At 36.9% G+C, this 19149-nt stretch overlaps 1 protein-coding gene across 1 annotated transcript in view; it reads left to right on the forward strand.

Annotated features, from left to right (window-relative positions):
* The window catches only part of usta (uronyl 2-sulfotransferase a), an 86300-nt gene extending 70018 nt beyond the window's left edge, over window positions 1–16282 (forward strand). Inside the window, exons 4-8 of the mRNA XM_047388049.1 lie at window positions 3534–3613; window positions 3726–3879; window positions 13481–13578; window positions 13668–13825; window positions 14119–16282. Coding sequence (XP_047244005.1) covers window positions 3534–3613; window positions 3726–3879; window positions 13481–13578; window positions 13668–13825; window positions 14119–14411 — 783 coding nt within the window. The 3' untranslated portion in view covers window positions 14412–16282. The remainder of the gene's footprint in view (window positions 1–3533; window positions 3614–3725; window positions 3880–13480; window positions 13579–13667; window positions 13826–14118) is intronic.
* The last annotated feature ends 2867 nt before the right edge of the window (window positions 16283–19149 follow it).

Raw genomic sequence — 19149 nt, forward strand, 5'->3', positions numbered from 1 at the left:
CCCTTTTGCCCCATCTCTTTCTTTTTTGAGCTTCTTTTTTCCTTTTCATTTCAGTCTCCGTGTCCGTAACAATTGAAATATTCCCAAAGAAGTTCATAATAAAGTTTATTTTATAAATATCAAGCAGAGCTTTAAAGCATTAGCTGTGATGCTCCGCTTGTGAAAGTAAATCTGTTGGGCAATTTCTTGGCACTCAGACAACAATTCTGAGTGCTACTCTGCTGGACAGGACACAGTAAAAAAAAAAAAAAAAAAAAAACACAAGGATCAGGATACCTTTCTCTGTCTGACTATTTATAACCATTGGAAAAGAGAAGGGGTCATACAGGTAGCAGAAATTGAGGATGTGTTTGCACCTCAACCATAACTGAGCCGGTTTAGGCTAAACCTGACTCCCCCTTACTCCATCCAACAGGGAGGGAGAAAGGCAGAGGTAAAAATAAGGAAGATAGCCTAAGCCACTCTAACTATAAGCTTTATCAAAAATGAAAGTTTTAAGCCTAGCCTTAAAAGTAGACAGGGTGTCTGCCTCACGGACCAAAACTGGGAGCTGGTTCCACAGGAGAGGATCCTGATAACTAAGGGATCTGACTCCCATTCTACTTCTAGAGACTCTAGGAACCACCAGTAAAACCTGCAGTCTGAGAACGAAGTGCTCTGTTAGGAACGTATGGAACAATCAGATCTCTGATGTATGATGGAGCTAAATCATTCAGGGCTTTATATGTGAGGAGGAGAATTTTAAATTATTTTCTGGATTTAACAGGGAGCCAATGAAGGGAAGCTAAAGTAGGGGAAATATGATCTCTCTTTTTAATTTTCATCAGAACTCTTGCTGCAGCATTTTGAATCAGCTGAAGGCTTTTAACTGCATTTTGTGGACATCCTGATAGTAAAGAATTACAATAGTCCAGCCTTGAAGTAACAAATGCATGGACTAGTTTTTCAGTGTCACTCCTGGATTGGATATTTCTAATTTTGGCAATGTTCCGGAGGTGAAAAAAGGAAGTCATAGAAACCTGTTTAATATGGGATTTAAATTACATGTCCTGGTCAAAAATAACACCAAGGTTTTTTACTTTATTACCAGAGGTCAATTTAATGCCATCCAGGTTAAGTGATTGACTAAGCAGTTTAATTTTTTTAAGACTCCGGTCCAAAGACAACAACTTCTGTCTTGTCTGAAAATAGAGGCAAAAAATTTAAAGTCATCCAAGTTTTTATGTCTTCAAGACATGCTTGTAGTCTATCTAACTGGTTGGGCTCATCAGGATTTATGGATAAGTAAAGCTGAGTATCATCAGCATAACAGTGAAAATTTATGCTATGGTGCCTGATAATTTTACCTATTGGAAGCATATATACAGTAAAGAGAATTGGCCCAAGTACTGAACCCTGTGGTACTCCACAATTAACCCAGGAGTTTAAAGATGATTTATCATTTACATGAACAAACTGGAATCTGTCAGACAAATCAGATTTAAACCAGCCTAGCGCTGTTCCCCTGATCCCTACACCATATTCCAGCCTTTCTAAGAGAATATTGTGATCGACTGTATCAAATGCAGCACTGAGATCTAACAGAACCAGTACAGACACAAGTCCATTATCTGGGGCCATAAGAATATCATTAGTGACTTTCAGCAGAGCTGTTTCAGTGCTATGATGAGCTCGGAACCCTGACTGAAACTCTTCAAACAGGTCATTGCTGTGTAAATGCTCACACATTTGATTATTAACTATTTTCTCAAGAATTTTAGATAAGAACGGAAGATTGGATATAGGTCTGTAATTTTTCAAGTCATCTCGATCAACGAAGGTTTCTTAAGTAAAAGTTTAATTACAGCTACTTACAGCTAATAAACTATCTTGTTTATTATGTCTGCATTCAGATGACATCTGAAGTGCATCAGCATTTTCCTGAGATTCTAGTGTCTTATATATACAATAAAACAATCAGGCCCAGCACTATTTTTGATTTTGAATATTGCTCCTAAATTTCACAACTAAAAGGAAGAAGTCCTTCTAAGATTTTAATATCTGAAATCCTTAGTTGTGGTTTTTTTTCTTTAAATCATATATACTGTGCTCACTACTTGGAACAGGGATATAGCGTATGTTATATAATATGTTGCATTACTGTAATATGGAATGGTTTAGGTGAGGGATGACCTCGTATTTGGATTCATTTCCATTTACCTCAGTCAGATAACTAAATGTTGTGTATTTTGGCTGTTTCTTGTCTGTTTCTCCATGCACACCTGAAAACCCTAAGGATTCTTTTTCTGCCATGTGAATAACACAAGACAGAAAATATGTTATTTTTTGAATTGTCGTTTTTGTAATTTAATTTTAAAACAAAACAAAAAAAATGTAGAATACACAGATTTTGTATCGCAAAAAAAGTAATTTCTGTTTTTTTCTTTAATTCATACAAATCAGAAAACCAAACTGACACCCTTTCCAGAATTTGATTTGACTTCCGAAAATAAAATTATCAATAAACGCAAAAGTACACTGACTCATGCACAGAAAACCCTGGTGGCATCACATATAGCAACTTAGTTCATTTTAGCACTTCCAATTGTTTTTATTTGTTGTTTATTCTTCCTTATTTACATTTTTAATCAAATCCTTTTATTTAACTGATAAAACCTTTCCTTGTACACACAACGTTTTCTAGATGCCGCAGTGCCAAACTACAAAGTACTGTAAATTCACCTAACTATTTGAAATGATACAAGAAAAATACAGCATTTCCTAATTTTAAACAGGAATGTAAACAAATTTGTTCCTGTTTAAGTTCTGAAGGTAATCGTCATCATCACAGTATGCAGTAGTTTTGTCATCAACATCAGTTTTCATCAAGGCTTGGAGGATCATCAGATTCAAAAGCTGGCTCTAAATCATAAGGTTAAATAGTATCTTTATATTGATTAATGGATATGCAGTTTCCCTCCAATCATTGCAAAGAAACATAACCTCATACTCATTTACAGATTTAGGATTTTATTTTGGGTTGCCAACACAAGGAAGTTAACTTATATTGTGTAACAAAACAGGGAATTTTGTAAAGTCCTAATATTTATAAGAAATGTCAAAAAAGCCCCACCCTCTCTTTCTGACTGTGCATTTGGTTTTATTTATGTTTACCCCCTTTGGGCGTCTTCAATATAACCACTAAACACCTTCTTTAAAACATTTGTCTGATACTGCTGCAACGTTTTGTCACTATCTGCTTGGAAAAGTATGTTTGCATAAATGACCTGACAGCTACATGCTTTTCTTGATTAACTAACCAGTTGCTCAGAAAATTAGGACTATCAGCAAAGTGGTCATTGTTTGATTGTAGCATATTGTTGCCTCCATCACAGAACAATTAATGTGTTTTCCTTCCTTTGGTTTTCCTAACATATCTGGTCTTCAAAGCCCCCTAATGCACTGAAAGGAATTTAAAAGGCAAAAATCATTTTGTAACCTTTGCTTTAAAAAATCATTTGAATGTGTGTGTATGTGTGTGCCTCTCTGCGCAGGTGGATCTAATGAAGAACATCAGTAAGATCCCTCAGCCGTTTCTCTATACAAGACATGTTCACTTCCTAAACTTTACCAGGTACAGTGGAGCAGCAACAGACAGAAAGGCTAAACAACATTGTGTATTAATGTTGCTTGGCTCAGATATGCAGACATGCTCAAGTTATTAATGACTTTATTGATTTTCTCAGGTTTAGGATAGAGGAGCCTGTCTACATCAACATAATACGGGATCCAATAAGCCGGTTCCTTTCCAACTATTTCTTCCGTCGCTTTGGTGATTGGAGAGGAGAGCAGAACCACCTCATCCGAACGCCAGGGATGAAAGATGATGAGCGATACCTAGTGAGTCCTTTGTTTTCAGCATTTAAGGCTTTAAAATGGTTTACATTTAAGGTGGAAGCTGCACCGCACAGTTTAAGTGAAGGGTTTGGAATTTTAAACTCTTTTCTTGTAGGTAAGATTAGTGCACTTATAGACATCTGATTATGCTAAAAAATGGGAGATCAAAAATCCTCCCTGATTAAAGGCTTTGTGGCTCAGTCGGATGAGGAGTTCGATCCCTGAAGAAAGGGTTTAATGTCTTGCCTTTTTTAGCCATATGCTTAAGCCTATCTAACATTTACTGCTACGTTTGGCTTCAAAACAGCCATGTGAAAGCTGTTTTAATGAATGAGGAATCTTCCTGTTGACACATGCCGGAACACTAACTAATCAACAGTTTCAACAGTCATGTCGCATTTCATCCAATTTTTACGTCATTGTCCTGGCTTCGACTACAGATGTAGCAGTCACTGCTCCACAAAAATCCATTGTTAATAGCTGTGCTATCTTTTTTCTTACCTTTCTTCATCTTGTCGTGATGTGGTCATAATATTGGTTGCTCCCATTGCTCAACAACTTAATAAATAACACCAAGACCCGACATTTTTACTTCCATGAAGAGTGTGCTGTTGTGTGACTTCTACAATCTCAATCTGCGCATGCAGGTCGCTTTGGGTGGTCGCATTTAATTAGTTGCTTGAATGAACACTCAAAAAAAAAAAAAAAAACAATCTTAACTTACCATTAAAACCTGCAGTGTGAACATAGCCTAAGGTTCATGGCAGTTAGAGAGATGCAGTTCGTCTTTTTTGTAACTTATTAAAAACCTGATTCAAAAGCATTAGTTTTCCTGTGAATGAACTGATATTTAGTTGCCTAACCATTGTTTTTGAGGACTGCATCTTTGTTGCATGGAGTCGACCATCTTCTTGTAACTTTGGGATGGTATTCTAACCCAGGACAATTGGACTGCTTTTCACAATTGCTGTGCATTTCTTGGGTTTGCCTCAGAAACAGTTTGTTGACACCCCACAAGTTTCCTATTAGATTAAGGTCATTTAGCTGAACAGCCTACCATTTTCTGCACTCCTTTAAATGCTTCTTCAATTAACTTTTTAAAGTACCCTGTTCTGAGCATTTGGAACAACCCAGTTTACTCACATTTACAGAAGGCACACTTATTTTGGTTTTATATTCTTTACTACACCTACTAGAATAGGATATGCTTTTTTGAAAAACATTTTCAGACCAAATTAATAGAAAAATGCATTTTGTTTATTTTAACATAATGAAACCGATTAGCTTATTTCTAAAACAATCAAATCAACTAAGGTCATTGAGGAGACAGATGATTTTGTTACCATTTTGTTTTAATCCCACATTTCCCATTGATTATTCTAAGGAATCTCTTTCTAGCCATATTTATTGAGCCAACCAAAAAATGAATCTTGCAAAATTTCCCTTCTCTCTGCCTTTCATCCAGGTCCCAGTTTCCACAAGCCCATTTACTCTCCAGTTGGCAAGATCAATATTAAAGATGCTTATTATTCGGAAAGCTAATGGATTCAGAATGTTTGACACACTGTTGCTGTATACTTATGCAGTGAGTGATTCTCTCTCTCGTGGCAATAACAGCGCTTTCAGATAAGGTTCAGTGGTATCATAGCATAAGGCTCTGCTTTCACATGAATGGAAATAGACATACTTACATCTGATTCCAGTATGGCACTTATCTAAACTCTATAGTTATGCAGCTCTTTCACAATAAAAGGTCTTTAAAGATGTTCCAGAAGCAAGAAATACTGTCTTTTCTACAGATTCTAAAGGTATGTTTTTGGTATGATTGTGTAGGGTATCTTTGAGTAGTTAGTGTCTTACTGACTGAAAAAGTAATCAGTTGATTACTATGATAAAACCTACTCAGAATAAAGTAATCAGCCAAGCAGCCTTAAGCACTGACAGGCGTTTAATGTTGCTCAAGGATGTCCTGCACCAACCACTTAAATGCAGTGGGGCATAGCAACACAAATGGTCTTAGGCTGGGGAAATATCGACAGAGTAAATAACTGTCTTATGCAACAGTAACTCACTTAGAAAATGTTTCATGTGATGATAGTCTTGCACCATCTTCTCTGCGTAAGAAACTCTTAGGCTGACTAAAAGTCCTCCTCACTACTCTTAATATCTCCTCACGTTAAGAGCTCTCTAAGGCCTAAGATGCTTCATGAATAACTTTGATCTTACCGAGGGAAAATTCTAAGAAAAATTTTCTAACATCTCTCTTAGAATGACATCACTTGGAGCTACCTTTAATCTTACGATTCTTTGTGAATATGGGCCCTGATCTACACCATGACCAACTTGGCACCTGACAGCTGGCTTGCAAGGATGTTTATGCCTGTACGACCATGATAAAATGAATTTGTCATCGCTGTGTTTTTTATTGAGGACAATTTTAAGGGTTCTGTAATTTTTATTTTATTTCAAGGCAATGAAAATATCTAATTTTGGATTTATTATCCAATAATTATGTAAGCATGAACATACATTTATCGCACAGTCTTATGTGCTGTCAGAGAGCTAAGAAGGGTCGTTCTGAAAGGCTAACAGGAGTAGCAGTGAACGTCAGCCTGGCTTGAATCAGACCTAGTGTAATTAACTGTTGCCTGGAGTGAGACCATGTGAGTTGAGTTATTAAAGTATGCAGACCACAGTTTAAGGGGTTAGGAAGCTGTGTTATTGTACAAAGTTACCTGTGTTTTCAGTGTTCAGTGTGTGTTACATTTTCCTGCTATACAAAGATAGGATTTTCCAGTGTTTGTTGGATGTTTTCTGTTCTTGTCATGATTTTAAGGCGTTTGAGTTTTGTTTGGACATTGTTCATGATTGCTTGTGTTTTCCATGTGGTGCTTTAGTTCATTTCCTTTAAGTTTAGCTTCTTGTTCTGATTATAGCACATTGTAGTTCTGTTACTTCTATCCTTTGGTTTCATTGTCATGATCATGTTTTGTTTTCATTCTCTGCCTCAGCAATCAGTGTCATTCAGTCCACCTGCACCATGTCACTCAGGCTCCCTGTTTCACCCATATATATATTCCTCTGTTCTGTTTGCTCCTTGCAACAACCATTTCCACAACCGTTTGTTTCATGCCAAGTCAGCTGTTGTTCATGCATGGATTTTTTGCCTCTGCTCAATGTTTTCACCCACCGCCTGTCTGCCTTTAAGTTTTTTTAATATTTTGTATTAAATCTTTTTCTCTGACCAATCTGCTCCTGCCTCTCTGTGTTTGGGTACATTCCAAAAAGCCACTTTCTCTGACAGTTATTCTGTGATTTGCTTTCTTCTCTTAGTACACATAGCTTTTTTGAGTTGTATTTTTTTTTATGTCTGTGCCTAATCACAAGATCAACCCAAAATGTGGTGTCATCTGCCACAACAGACTAGGGGTTTGAGAAGACAGGGCTTACACACAAAAAAAAAACACAGAAGCACTAATCCAGGAGCACTTTCTATGCAAACAAATATAAAAAGTTAATGACAGTAGTAGCTCCCTTAGGGGCTTCATCTGGGAGAGAAATGCAGCTAAGCGGTATTTAGGTTGAAAGAAAGCACATACATTAGTCACAGCAAAAGCTTAACCAATAGTTAGGAGAGAGACAAGACGAAGTGAATCATCTATAGAATAAGAACAATAAGTTCTTGGCAGCAGAAGCTTAGCCAGTACCCTCCTTCAGGAAACTGGCACAGCTAAACAGACCAAATGCAGTTTCTATTTAGAAAAAAAAAACAAAGAGGAAACATAAAGTTAAAAAAGCTGAAATAACAGCAAATGATGGAAAATTGGAGAGTAGTATGAGAATGTAGCAAAGAGATGAAAGGTGGTTATTCTAGAACATAGGTGGCTATAGGCAGCCCAAGCCTATAGCAACGTACTACACTATATTACCAAAAGTATTTGTATGTCTACTTTTAAATGTACATGAACTTTGATGACATCCTTTTCTTAATCTATAAGGTCCAATTTGTTGATGGACCCACTGTTGTCACCAATGGCAACTTTAACTATTCTGTAAACATCTTCCACAAGGTTTATGGGGTGTGTTTGTATTTGTATGAGAAAACCAGATTTGCAGCCCCTGCTCTAATTCATCCCAAAGGTGTTCAAGAAAGTTGAGGTCAGGATTTTGTGCAGGCCAGTCAAGTGTCTCCACACCAAAACTTATACACCTTCAGCCATGAAAGGGATTGTAGCACCAGAATTCATTGATTTATTGGTTTTATCCAATACTTTTGGCAATTTAGTGTAACTACAGAGATAGCTCGGGATCACCTAAGCGACTTTATAACTACAAAGCTGATGAACTATAAACCTAATCAAAAAGGAAAATTGTAAGCCTTGTCCTAAATGTAGATAGGTTGTCTGCCTAACAGACTAAAGCCTGACAACTAAAAGATCTGCCTCCCATTCAACGTTTAGAAACTCTAGGAACTACCTCCAGTCTGGGAGTGCTTAGACTCTGTAGGTAACATATGGAACAATCAGATCTCCAATGTTTGATAGATCTTGATTATTAGGGGTTTTATATCTGAGAAGGAGAATTTTCAATTCTGTTCTGGATTTAACAGGGAGCCAATGATGAGAAGCTAAAATAGCAAATATTTGATCTCTTTTTAATTTTCACCAGAGCTAATGCTGCAGTGTTATGGATCAGCTGGAGGTTTTTAACTGCACTTTGTGGACTTCCTCATAGTAAAGAATAACAATAGTCCAGCCTTGAAGTAAAAAATGCAGAGTATTAGTCTTGCACTCTGCAAATCAGGGCTTTAAGAAGAGCAGTTAGAAAAAAAACACTGTTGAAATAAAGCCATAAGAATTCCTATGTGTAGTTTGCTACAAGCCATGTAGGGAACACAACAAACTTGTGGTTGAAGGAGCTTTGGTCAGATTAGAGCAACATTTAACATTTTGACTTACAGGCAAAACACTTGGTTCAGAAGAAAACTAACACAGTGCATCACCTTAAACACGCCATCCCTACAGAGAGACATGGTGGTGGCAGAATCATGCTTTGGAGATGCTTTTCTTTAGCTGTTGTATTGCTCTTGCATCTTATACTGCTCTATACTTACTCTCACTCACTTAAAACTGTGCACATATATTTATATTATATTGTAGATATGTTTATACTTTTTAATTTGTATTGTATTGCACTGACTACGCCAAAACAAATTCCTTGTATGTCCAAAAACATACTTGGCAATAAAGCTTTTCTGATTCTGATTCTGATTCTGATTCTGAACCTAGTGATATTTGATGGGAAGATGCAAACTACAGGGCTAACTACAGGACAATCATGGAGGCAAACCTGTTAGAGGCTACAAAAGCCTTACAACCAGTGCAAAGTTTGACCTTCCAGCAAGTCAATAAAATAAATTGGATTACAGCATATTCATCTGTAAGAATGGTACAGCTAATATCATGCACAGACACTATCCAACCAATCTGATTGACTTTTAACAATTTTGCACAGAAGAATGGGCACAGATTTCAGGGGTAAAATGCACTTTTTACAAAACCTTGTCAGTTTATCACATACTGTATAATTATAGAAGTACATTTACCTATTTTTTTGTAAAGTGAAAAATATGAAGTTGTTCAAGGAGGTGAAAAACTTTTGCAAAGCACTGTAAATTTCAGTATCGGTTCTTGAGAATCTGGGAATCCTAAGTATCAATCAGATCACTTTCCCAGCCATATCAACAATCAAAGTTCAAAGTTGTATTGGATGTATCCCCCGCTTGGTGTGCGTTAGCCCTCCCTGCACTCTCCCTGGCCATATTTGAGAGGTGTCAATGAAAAGATGCTGTCATTCTGCTTGCAGGGCCCAAATGAAACTCTATGCACATGTTGCTGAGACATTCCTGTGGTTGTACTGGACTTTCCTTCAGTCTCCACACCCCTTTTTACGTACACATATGCTATGCTTTACAAAGCGATGCAGTGGTGACTTGAACTCATGACATATAAACAGTTAGGCTCCGATAAAGATGTGGCATTGGGGGGCAGTCATGATCTGTCTTAAAGGTTTTATATTTGGAACCTCATATTCATATGAGTCAGATATGAAATGACAGCTTGATTTGAATTTTTTAGATTACTTGCCCATTTCTCTGTTTAGGTCTGCTACAATTTACAAGCCAGACCCATAGAGGGTGTAGCTGACTGAGACAAACGTGATTAATGCTCATACCTTCATGCTCTTACAAGAAAACTAAAAGTTCTCACTGTTGAAAGATAATGGTCTGATCACATGAGATTCCCACGCAAACTAACTCATCTGCTGCCAGTTAAACTGTTACATACAAAAATCTTAAAGAAATAATTGCACTCACAAACAGAGAGGCTTTACTGGCATAAAACATGCCTTAACAAGCCTTGATATTAGAAACACTAAGACGTTGTCTCCCTGACGACCTAATAAAGACTGTATAGTTATTGTAGGTGCTCAATGTCCAAATCATTTGTCAGATAGATTTTAGTGTGTTGCCTACACTGCCCTCTTGTGGTAGAAATATTATTGCAGCTTACTACAACTTTAAAGAACCCATACTCTACTATACACATTATTTTTTGGAGGCTTTTACTTGAATGTTACAACCTGCTGCAACTTTATGTGCTTAATACAGCATTTTAACCCCTGTCTATTTGTGCGCAATGTAATGCAAGTAACACTCAAAAGTTTAATGTAGCATTGCATTGTTAAAAAAAGTAATGGAGTCAATTTCCTTTCCAGAATGTCAGGGGTAATTCTCTTTCCTGTGTTAAAAAATAAATAATCACCAAATAAACAGTGGCCAATGTTCCATCTTTAACAGATAAGCATGCTTGGGTACTGCCAGAATATAGACATACAGAATATCAGATAATGGATTAGTGTTGGAACATCATTCAAAGACTGGTTGCACTGGTGTGTAGGATGTGTGAAATAGACTGTTCTAGGAAACCAAGAGAATGAAATCTCTTTTTGCCTATTTGTGTGTAGTTGTATATAAATGAGACAAACTATAAGAGACTTACTGAAAAAGTGTGTGTTAGCGAAGATGCAAGTCATTTGCTGTTTGTGTCATTTTTGCTGGCGTTACTTGTCACTTTGCTCTGATTCAGATTGTATTGTTTTTTTCTGGGAGCTTTAGGATTAAGCTACTTTTAGGGTTGTGTATGTGTGTGTAAAAAATACTAAGACAGTTTAGCATTCAGGCTCTGGGTTCTTTGGAAATTTTGCTCTTTCATTGTTAATTTGGCAAACGAGAAATATCTTTGCCACAATATATACCACTAATTTGTACTAACGCTGAATAAGGAAACATAAGAAAGGCAGCAGAGTAGAGATTCCCCCATTAGGATTTATTGTCAACATAACAAATTCAGTCATTCAATTTGCCAAAAACTAATTTCCAGTTTGATACTTCATTAAAGTAAATCAATGCAATTATTTGTTTGAAAAATCTGTAACTTTTAAATGTAATTAAATAGCACACTACATTTAATCAGTAGCATACTCACTTACCATAGACCTTCTGGATGCTGCAGTCTCTCCCATCTGTTTTTATTGACAGTGAAAGACATTTTGTGTGGCTGCATGCACTGCTAGTAGTACTGTTGCCTTAGAGCAAGAAGGTCCTGAGTTTGAATCATGGCCTGGAGTTTGCATGTTCTCCCCATGCCTGTGAGGGTTCTCCAGTGTCCTCCCACACTGCAAAAACATGCATGTTAGATTAACTTGAGTGTGTGTCTGCATGGTTGTTTGTCCCGTGTGTCTCTGTGTTGCCCTTTCCTGCCTCTCATCCATTGGCCACTGGAGAGTGTGGCTGTAATTAATCATGTGTGAACAAAACTTATAGGACCATATTTTGTCTTGCTTTATACACTTAGCACATTGTACTATATGTATTTAATGATTAGTGTTTCAGCTGATCTCTGCTTTGTACTATACTAAGAGCTGTTGTGAGATGCTTAAGCACAGTGCTGAGCAGGTCACATGACACAGTTTGCAGCAGCAGCTAATGCAGCCTGTCTTAACTATAAATACTAATGTATTTATGGGTAATAATACAAGGAGTATAATGCAAGCTGTGCTCCTAATATTAGACACTAACTTTAAAAAGTTGGTGAAATGTAAAAAACAAATGTATGTTTAGTCAGCAAGTTCAATACGGATTTTTAAAAAATGTCTCAAGACAGGACCCTTAGTCAATGCTTGGGATTGGATTAGGACATCCCAACCACAGAGTGCTCTTAGACTTGAGATCACAGTCAACTTATCATTAGTTCAAACAAGTCTTGAATAGCACAGTCCTAGAGTGCTCAACTCTTTCTGAAAGTTCCTCTGGGGTTTTGTTGTCATTTGTTTGAGGAGCTTCAAACTTATTTGCTTCACCGATCACAAAGATGTCTTATTTCTTGTGTACAACCTTCCTTAGAATAGTCTGTCATAAAGTTCACACAAATCCCACAGATACTTGCTGAATCAGAAACACACCAGTCTACAAAAATGTGTAAATATTATATCTTAGTTAGACATTTTCACTGTAATAGTCTTATTGTACCCTTTATGTTTCCATCTGTTGTATAAACCCTAAAAATCACCTGAATTCTTGAGTTTCTCCCTTTGTTTCCAGGGGCTGTGCAGTTATATGAAGGCAATTGATTTCATCCGATGTTACTTAATTGCAGCTCTCTTATAAACCAACAAACTCTCCAAAACAAAGTCTGTTCATCCATAGGCCCTTTTCATCAAGTCCTCATCAGCAGCTGGAGTCATCTGGAAAAGCCCAGACTTCTGGTTCTGTCTACTCAGCTAAATCCATGCGAAGAACTATCATCCACAGCGCTGACTTTGATAAATCAAACCGTTTAGCTCTGCTATTACAAAACATTCAGGAGGGGTGGTCAAAAGACCCAACTTTGATGACATCTTTACAGTTTCATCTGTTTTAAAACATTAGGCCTGTCATCACCCTTTGTCCCATGTATGTAGCCTGAAGTGTCTATCTGAGCATGAGCATGATTTGTTTTGGTGTATACTGCCGAGCAAAGCTTCCTAGAGTGTTGTGTTTCTCAGGACTTGTTTCCATGCATGGTACTTACGTCACCTGACATGGATTTGACTCTGGGTTCCACAGCATTCAGTGGCTGGCCAGCTTCACTGTTGCATGTGTGTTTTTTCTTTTTGTTCACTTTTTCCCCATCTCATTTTTTAATGGCTTCCACATTCAGATGGGAAATTCACAACTCTCTCTGATCACTACAGGTTCGACATCTGAACTGTGAAATCTTTTCATGTGTGTTTTTATTGTTACTTGTGCATAACTCACAACGGTGCAACATATACTTGCTCATGTGGCATCTTAGCACTGAGGGCAGATGAAAGGCAGACCATATCTTTTTGCATATAATGTTGTTTGGCAAAGCCCTTCGGCTCACAATATGTCAGCCTGTCTTGGTTTATCAAAGTAAAGGCATCCCTCTAGTGGTTAAAACTGGTCATTAAACAACAAATTTATTAATTATGCAGAAATAAGTGCTGTACAACTAAAATGATTGTGTTTGTCTTCTTTCAGGATATAAATGTGTGCATTCTGGAGAATTACCCCGAGTGCTCAAATCCTCGTGTTTTCTACATTATTCCCTACTTCTGTGGACAACATCCTCAGTGCAGGTAGTTTAACATATTTAGTAATATTTCACATAGTTCTTTTGAAATAATTATGTCTGACTGCTCACTTTTATTACTTGGATGCCTCACAGAGAGCCTGGAGCATGGGCTTTGGAGAGGGCCAAGCAAAATGTGCTAGAGAACTACCTCCTTGTGGGTATCTTGGAGGAGCTGGAGGATGTTCTCCTTATGCTGGAGAGGCTCTTACCCCATTACTTTTCTGGAGTACTCGACATTTATAAGAGCCCAGGTTGGTGCAACCGTGCTGATAAAGACTAGAACTCCAATTATACTCTGTATTTCAGTTGATCAAAGGCTTTTTTAAATTGTGTTTGGGTATGTTGCTTATGATATTAAATCAAGAAATATGTACAAAAAACTAAAAGGGGAAAATGAAAAACAAAAACGTAAAAACAAAAGAAGGCAACCACAAGGGAGCAGAGCATGTAGACGAAAATTAACAAAGAATAATAACCTTTTAAAAAAAAAAAAGATTTAAACTGTATTAACTGACTTGACTTTTTTTCCCCTTTCACATCACAGAATATAGGAAAATGGGGAACCTGACGGGTACGGTCCGTAAACATACGCCTACTGTGGAGGCCCTGCAGGTGCTATACCACCGCATGCGCTACGAGTACGAGTTCTACGACTTCATCCGAGATCAGTTTCACCTTATGAAGAAGAAAATTGGGCTGAGGTCCACCTCTCGTCCTCCGGCTTACCCGCCTGATTTTTTGCACGAACTGGCCCTTCGAACACCAGAACCTTTGGATGAAGATGAGGAGCTGGACTCAGACCTGGAAGATGCCAACAGCTGGCTGATCCATCCCTGAGGACTGTGTAAACAGTGGATAAAACCAAATAAAAGAGTCGGCTAAAACTTTCTCTAGGCATGAGGTGGCCAGGAGAGTAGTGGCAGTGTTTCCCATCTTTTGGATGTTGGCACCTTTTACTTTTAAGAGTTCAGTTTTCAGTCTTCATATTCTTATTATGAAAGGCTCAGCACTTTGGACTTGAGGAACAAAAAGAAACAAAAAATATCTATTTAAAACCTGACCAAGGACAGATGGAAATAATAAGAATAAGCTCAAATTATTTTATAATTTGTTTATATTGCAGCTTGTTGTGAGGGTTTTATGATCTTAGCTGTTGTAATCTCCAGGAGAGATTAGCAGACAATTAAATGTGTTGGGAAATACTCTAAATGTTGGAGGGGACTTCAAAGACATTTCCCAATCAGACTTTTATTTTATGAAAGCGCTGATGTTATAAAAACTGGCCTGGGATGTGAATTAATAACAAGTGCCAAAAGTATTGTATGTATATTAGCTGTCAAGGACTGCTATAAGTGCCAAATCTCTTTCCAGTAAATCTGAGATCGGAAGCTTTGTGAGCACAGTTGGTAACAGGTACACTAAGTTAAGCATGTTGTTATACGAGTTTATAACATTTTAAGAAATTGTAAAATGTTAAAAAGGTATGAATGAGGGTTAAACCATATGCATCTATTATGAGTTCAGAGAATTCCACCTAGATGTACATGTATCACTGAGTTTGACCAAGCCACAGAGCATTTTAGAGTAGTTTGGTTATTTGGGAAAGACAATTCCTTGACAGTATGGCAAGGGTTATGAGTTACATGCTAAAAGCATGTGGGGAGCCTCATTTGTAATCCAAAGGTTAAAAAAAATCAGTCTACCAAATAACTGTTCTGCTGTGATGCTTTTTAAAACTTTATAAATACCCTGCAGGTTTCTGTGAAATAATGCTTCATTAACATCAGCAGCCAAATGAGGGATTTGATCAAAACTGGATAACTTTTTGCCTTTAATTCCATCTTGGTTATGTAGCTTGCAAAGCATAAAAGTGTTTGTTCTTTAATAAGTTTTAAAGAGATAGTACTGAATTTCTAAAGCAACGTTCCTTAAAAGGTTATAAGCAGTTAATATATTACCCACAATTAACAGCTCTCTTTGCGTCATCATTTAAAATAAATCTAGATTAGCTGTCACTAGACCTCAAGGCTATTGGCTAATCAGGAGTGGTCAAGCACCATAGCATCTTGCAACAACTTTAATCTCAAAAAACGTCAAAGCAGTTTATCAGAACATTGTTTTAGAAACCTTTAAATCATTATTAGGTTTGCTTTGCATGGTTACATTCAGTATTTACACTAGCAGTTATCTTCAGCCTCTGGTATCAACTAATCTGGGTTTATACTAAAGGAAGATGCCAAGAGAGTTATGTTCTATGGGAAAGATGTTAACTGGACCTTTGAACAGAACCACATTAAAAACTTTCTGAACTTCAGTATCTCTTTAACTCAACTAACAGTAATTCTTATCATTTTACAATAGCTACTGGTAGTAGTAGTAGGGTAAAATCCACATAACCATAAGCTAACATGTCAACTACATATTTGACCTAACCCTCCTAGTATCCATCACCTGCCCTCTTGTTATTGTTACATCTATGTTTTCAGTGTTTTATTTCGTATTAATTTAATTTATTTTGTAATCATTGCATTCATGATACAATTCTCAGGAAGGAAAATAGTGTTTAATACCTTTACCATATGTATAATGTTTCTCAAGGTGATTAAACTGTACATTGTTATTTCAATGTGTCTACAGGTGAAAACTAGTTATAACAAATGCATTCCACCATTTACGGTCCTTGGAATAAATGCCCTCTGACTTTTGTAGCTATTAGTAGCTATTTGTTGTGCCCATCCTGCCTGGATTCCTGCAGCTCATCTTGCCTTACCAAAGCTCTTCTATGCAGCAAGTCATCCAGTTTTATGGCGTTTATCTCCTTCTGCAGGTCAGTTTCCTCTTGCTTCACATAGAACAACGAACCTGTCCATAATACCACTTCATTTTATTTTCCCTCAGGCTCTGCCAAGTATCTTTCTAAAATTGAAGGAAGGACAACATTTTATATCATAAACAATTTTTTTTTTTTAACAGACCTTCATTTATACTAACATTCTGGATTATACATTTCATTCTAAATGAAGAAGTAAGAGTATAATCCAACAAATAAATAAAAACACTGAAACTATTGTAAAACATAATGTTATAACAGAGATCAATATAAATTCTGAATGTGGTTGAAGTTGTTTTTCTAGTTTCAGGTTAGCTTTAATTGGAAACCCTCTGTTATAAATAAACAAGTATTAACTGCTTTGTTCATGATTATAGCACCCAAAGGTAGAGATGTATAGAAGCCTTTAAATTAAGAGCCGAGCTTTTCAACAAGTAGTGGGTCTTTTTAAGGCTTAAAAAGGACAGATCATTTAACCACTGGGCATGAATGGGAGGGGCTTTGACCTTTCATTTTTACCCAATTCTACCCATGACAAGAGATAAACAAGTAATAATGCACTGAGTTTGCTAGAGAGAAGTCAGTTTTGGTCTTTCTTAAGATGCCAAAATGAGTCACTGAGTTGGGTTTTATGTCATCCTTTACAATGCAAATCATAATTTGAAAAATGTGTGTCTAGTACTTTTGAAGACTACGACTAGGCCAAAAACATATAAATAAAGAAGAGTCTCCTCCATCACGCTTGGACTCACATCTGGATAAATGTCATAATTGCATAATTGCAACAATGTTGACCACACTGGGGTACTGATGTGACATTGTCTTCGTATGACTATCTGTAATTACATTCTGGGTATCTATATATGAAATAAAACACAAAAAATTCTGACTAGCAACAAGAGCAATTCAAGATAACTTCCATCACATTTTGACAGAAAAATGCTTATCAAGATATCTCAGGTGAAATCAGTGGGTCATGCATCCATAATAACATTTCAAGATATCTCAAACTTAATTATGACTAGTTAAAATTACATTTTAAGATATATGAATTTAAAAATAATATGCATAAGGCCCCCTAGTCCTGCCACTGAGCTATCCAAACTGTTGCCTGCAGAATTTTGGCTGGCTGCAATTGTGCTGGTTATTTGGAAAAAATGTCAGAAAATGCCACAATATTGAAAGAGCTCAGCAGTATGGGATATGCGGAAAACACGAACTTTGTGTACTTGAATACTGCTTAATTCTGACTTGAATGATCATCTGACTAGTCAGAATGATAATTTAAGATATCTGAAATACAAAGGCTATGTAGATAAAAAAAAAAGTTTGACATCTTAAAAGGAATTGTGACTAGTGAAAAAGACAGTTCTAGATATCTCTAACCTTGTTTTGCACAGTCACTATTTGCTTTCACAACTCAATACAAAAAGAGAGATATGTCAAATTTACTTTATGACTTGTCATAATTTAATTATCTGAAATATATGTTTTAGATAGTCAGCAATTTATTGCTGATATCTTCAATTGGAGCCTCCATACAACTCAATGGTAAATCTGATGTCATTTATACTAGTCGAATGTAATTAGAGATATCTCAAATTGGTATTTTGCGTAGTCAAAGTATAATTAGAGATATCTTAAGTAACTATGTCTAGTCATTAATAAATTTCAGATGTCTGGAATGGAAGTATGGTGAAGCCGATTTTACGTTAGAAGGGCCTGCCATAGTGCGTCTGCACCTCTTCACTACTCCAGAGACCCACGAGTCATTTCCAAACTCTTTCCTCTTCAGAATTGTGCTCTATGTATGTTTTTCTTTTCTTCTTCTACTCAAATGTGCTGCTCTTACGTCACATTGTATGCTCAACGGCACACATTCACACTGCAAGCAAACTGCTCCAGGGTCCGGATAAATCGTGCCAAGACTGGTGTTCTGTCAAGTCAAGATACCTTGTCAGATCGGAACAAAATGACAGCTATATCTGTTAGACAAGCATACCCCTAACCCTACCCAAATCCTTAACACTCTTATCTCTAACCCTAACACTTAACCTAACCCCATCATGTACTTAGCAATTGTCATCTGTATGCTGAACTGATGGCTGCTATTCACATGGTGGAATAATTCTTCAATGCATGCACATTAAAACAACTTATGCTACTAATAACGCATTGTATGCTACTCTGATATGTATGCCTGCGATGAGGGAACACCGGCAGTTGTAACTGTGCCAGGGTATGGTTCTCTGGTCTGTTTCAGGGTCTGGGATTGGTTCACACTGGCATGGTCACTCCAGAAACCGGATTCTGGAACAGTATAAAGCGTCCCGAAGGTTTGGTGTGAAAGCACTGTCAATAGAATTCATGGAGGAATGTTCTATGGCTGCAAGTTTAGGGTATAAATAGATAATACTGCTTTATTAGTCAGATTGAAGGTAAAAAAAAAAAAAGTGTTGAAAAAGTGGGAAGATGGAAATTTTCAAAGATTTGAGTGAAAGATCCAAAGTTGTTATCAATGAAAAGGAAATTGAAACAGATTTCTGTAGCAGTCTTACTATGGAGTCAGACATAGAGGGTTGAAACAAGTTGCTTCATAGAGTGAGACTAAAAAGGGAGAAATAAAGTGTTATCTGAACCGGCTGATCTCAGATTTCTTCAGATCGGAGCATGATGTGTTGCAGTTTAAGATTTTTTAGCCCATTTCCTGTTGTCCAAAGGGTTCTTTTTAAGTGGTTCTACAGA

Source organism: Girardinichthys multiradiatus, chromosome 15 (genome assembly GCF_021462225.1).
Source record: "Girardinichthys multiradiatus isolate DD_20200921_A chromosome 15, DD_fGirMul_XY1, whole genome shotgun sequence".
Classification (NCBI taxonomy): domain Eukaryota; kingdom Metazoa; phylum Chordata; class Actinopteri; order Cyprinodontiformes; family Goodeidae; genus Girardinichthys; species Girardinichthys multiradiatus.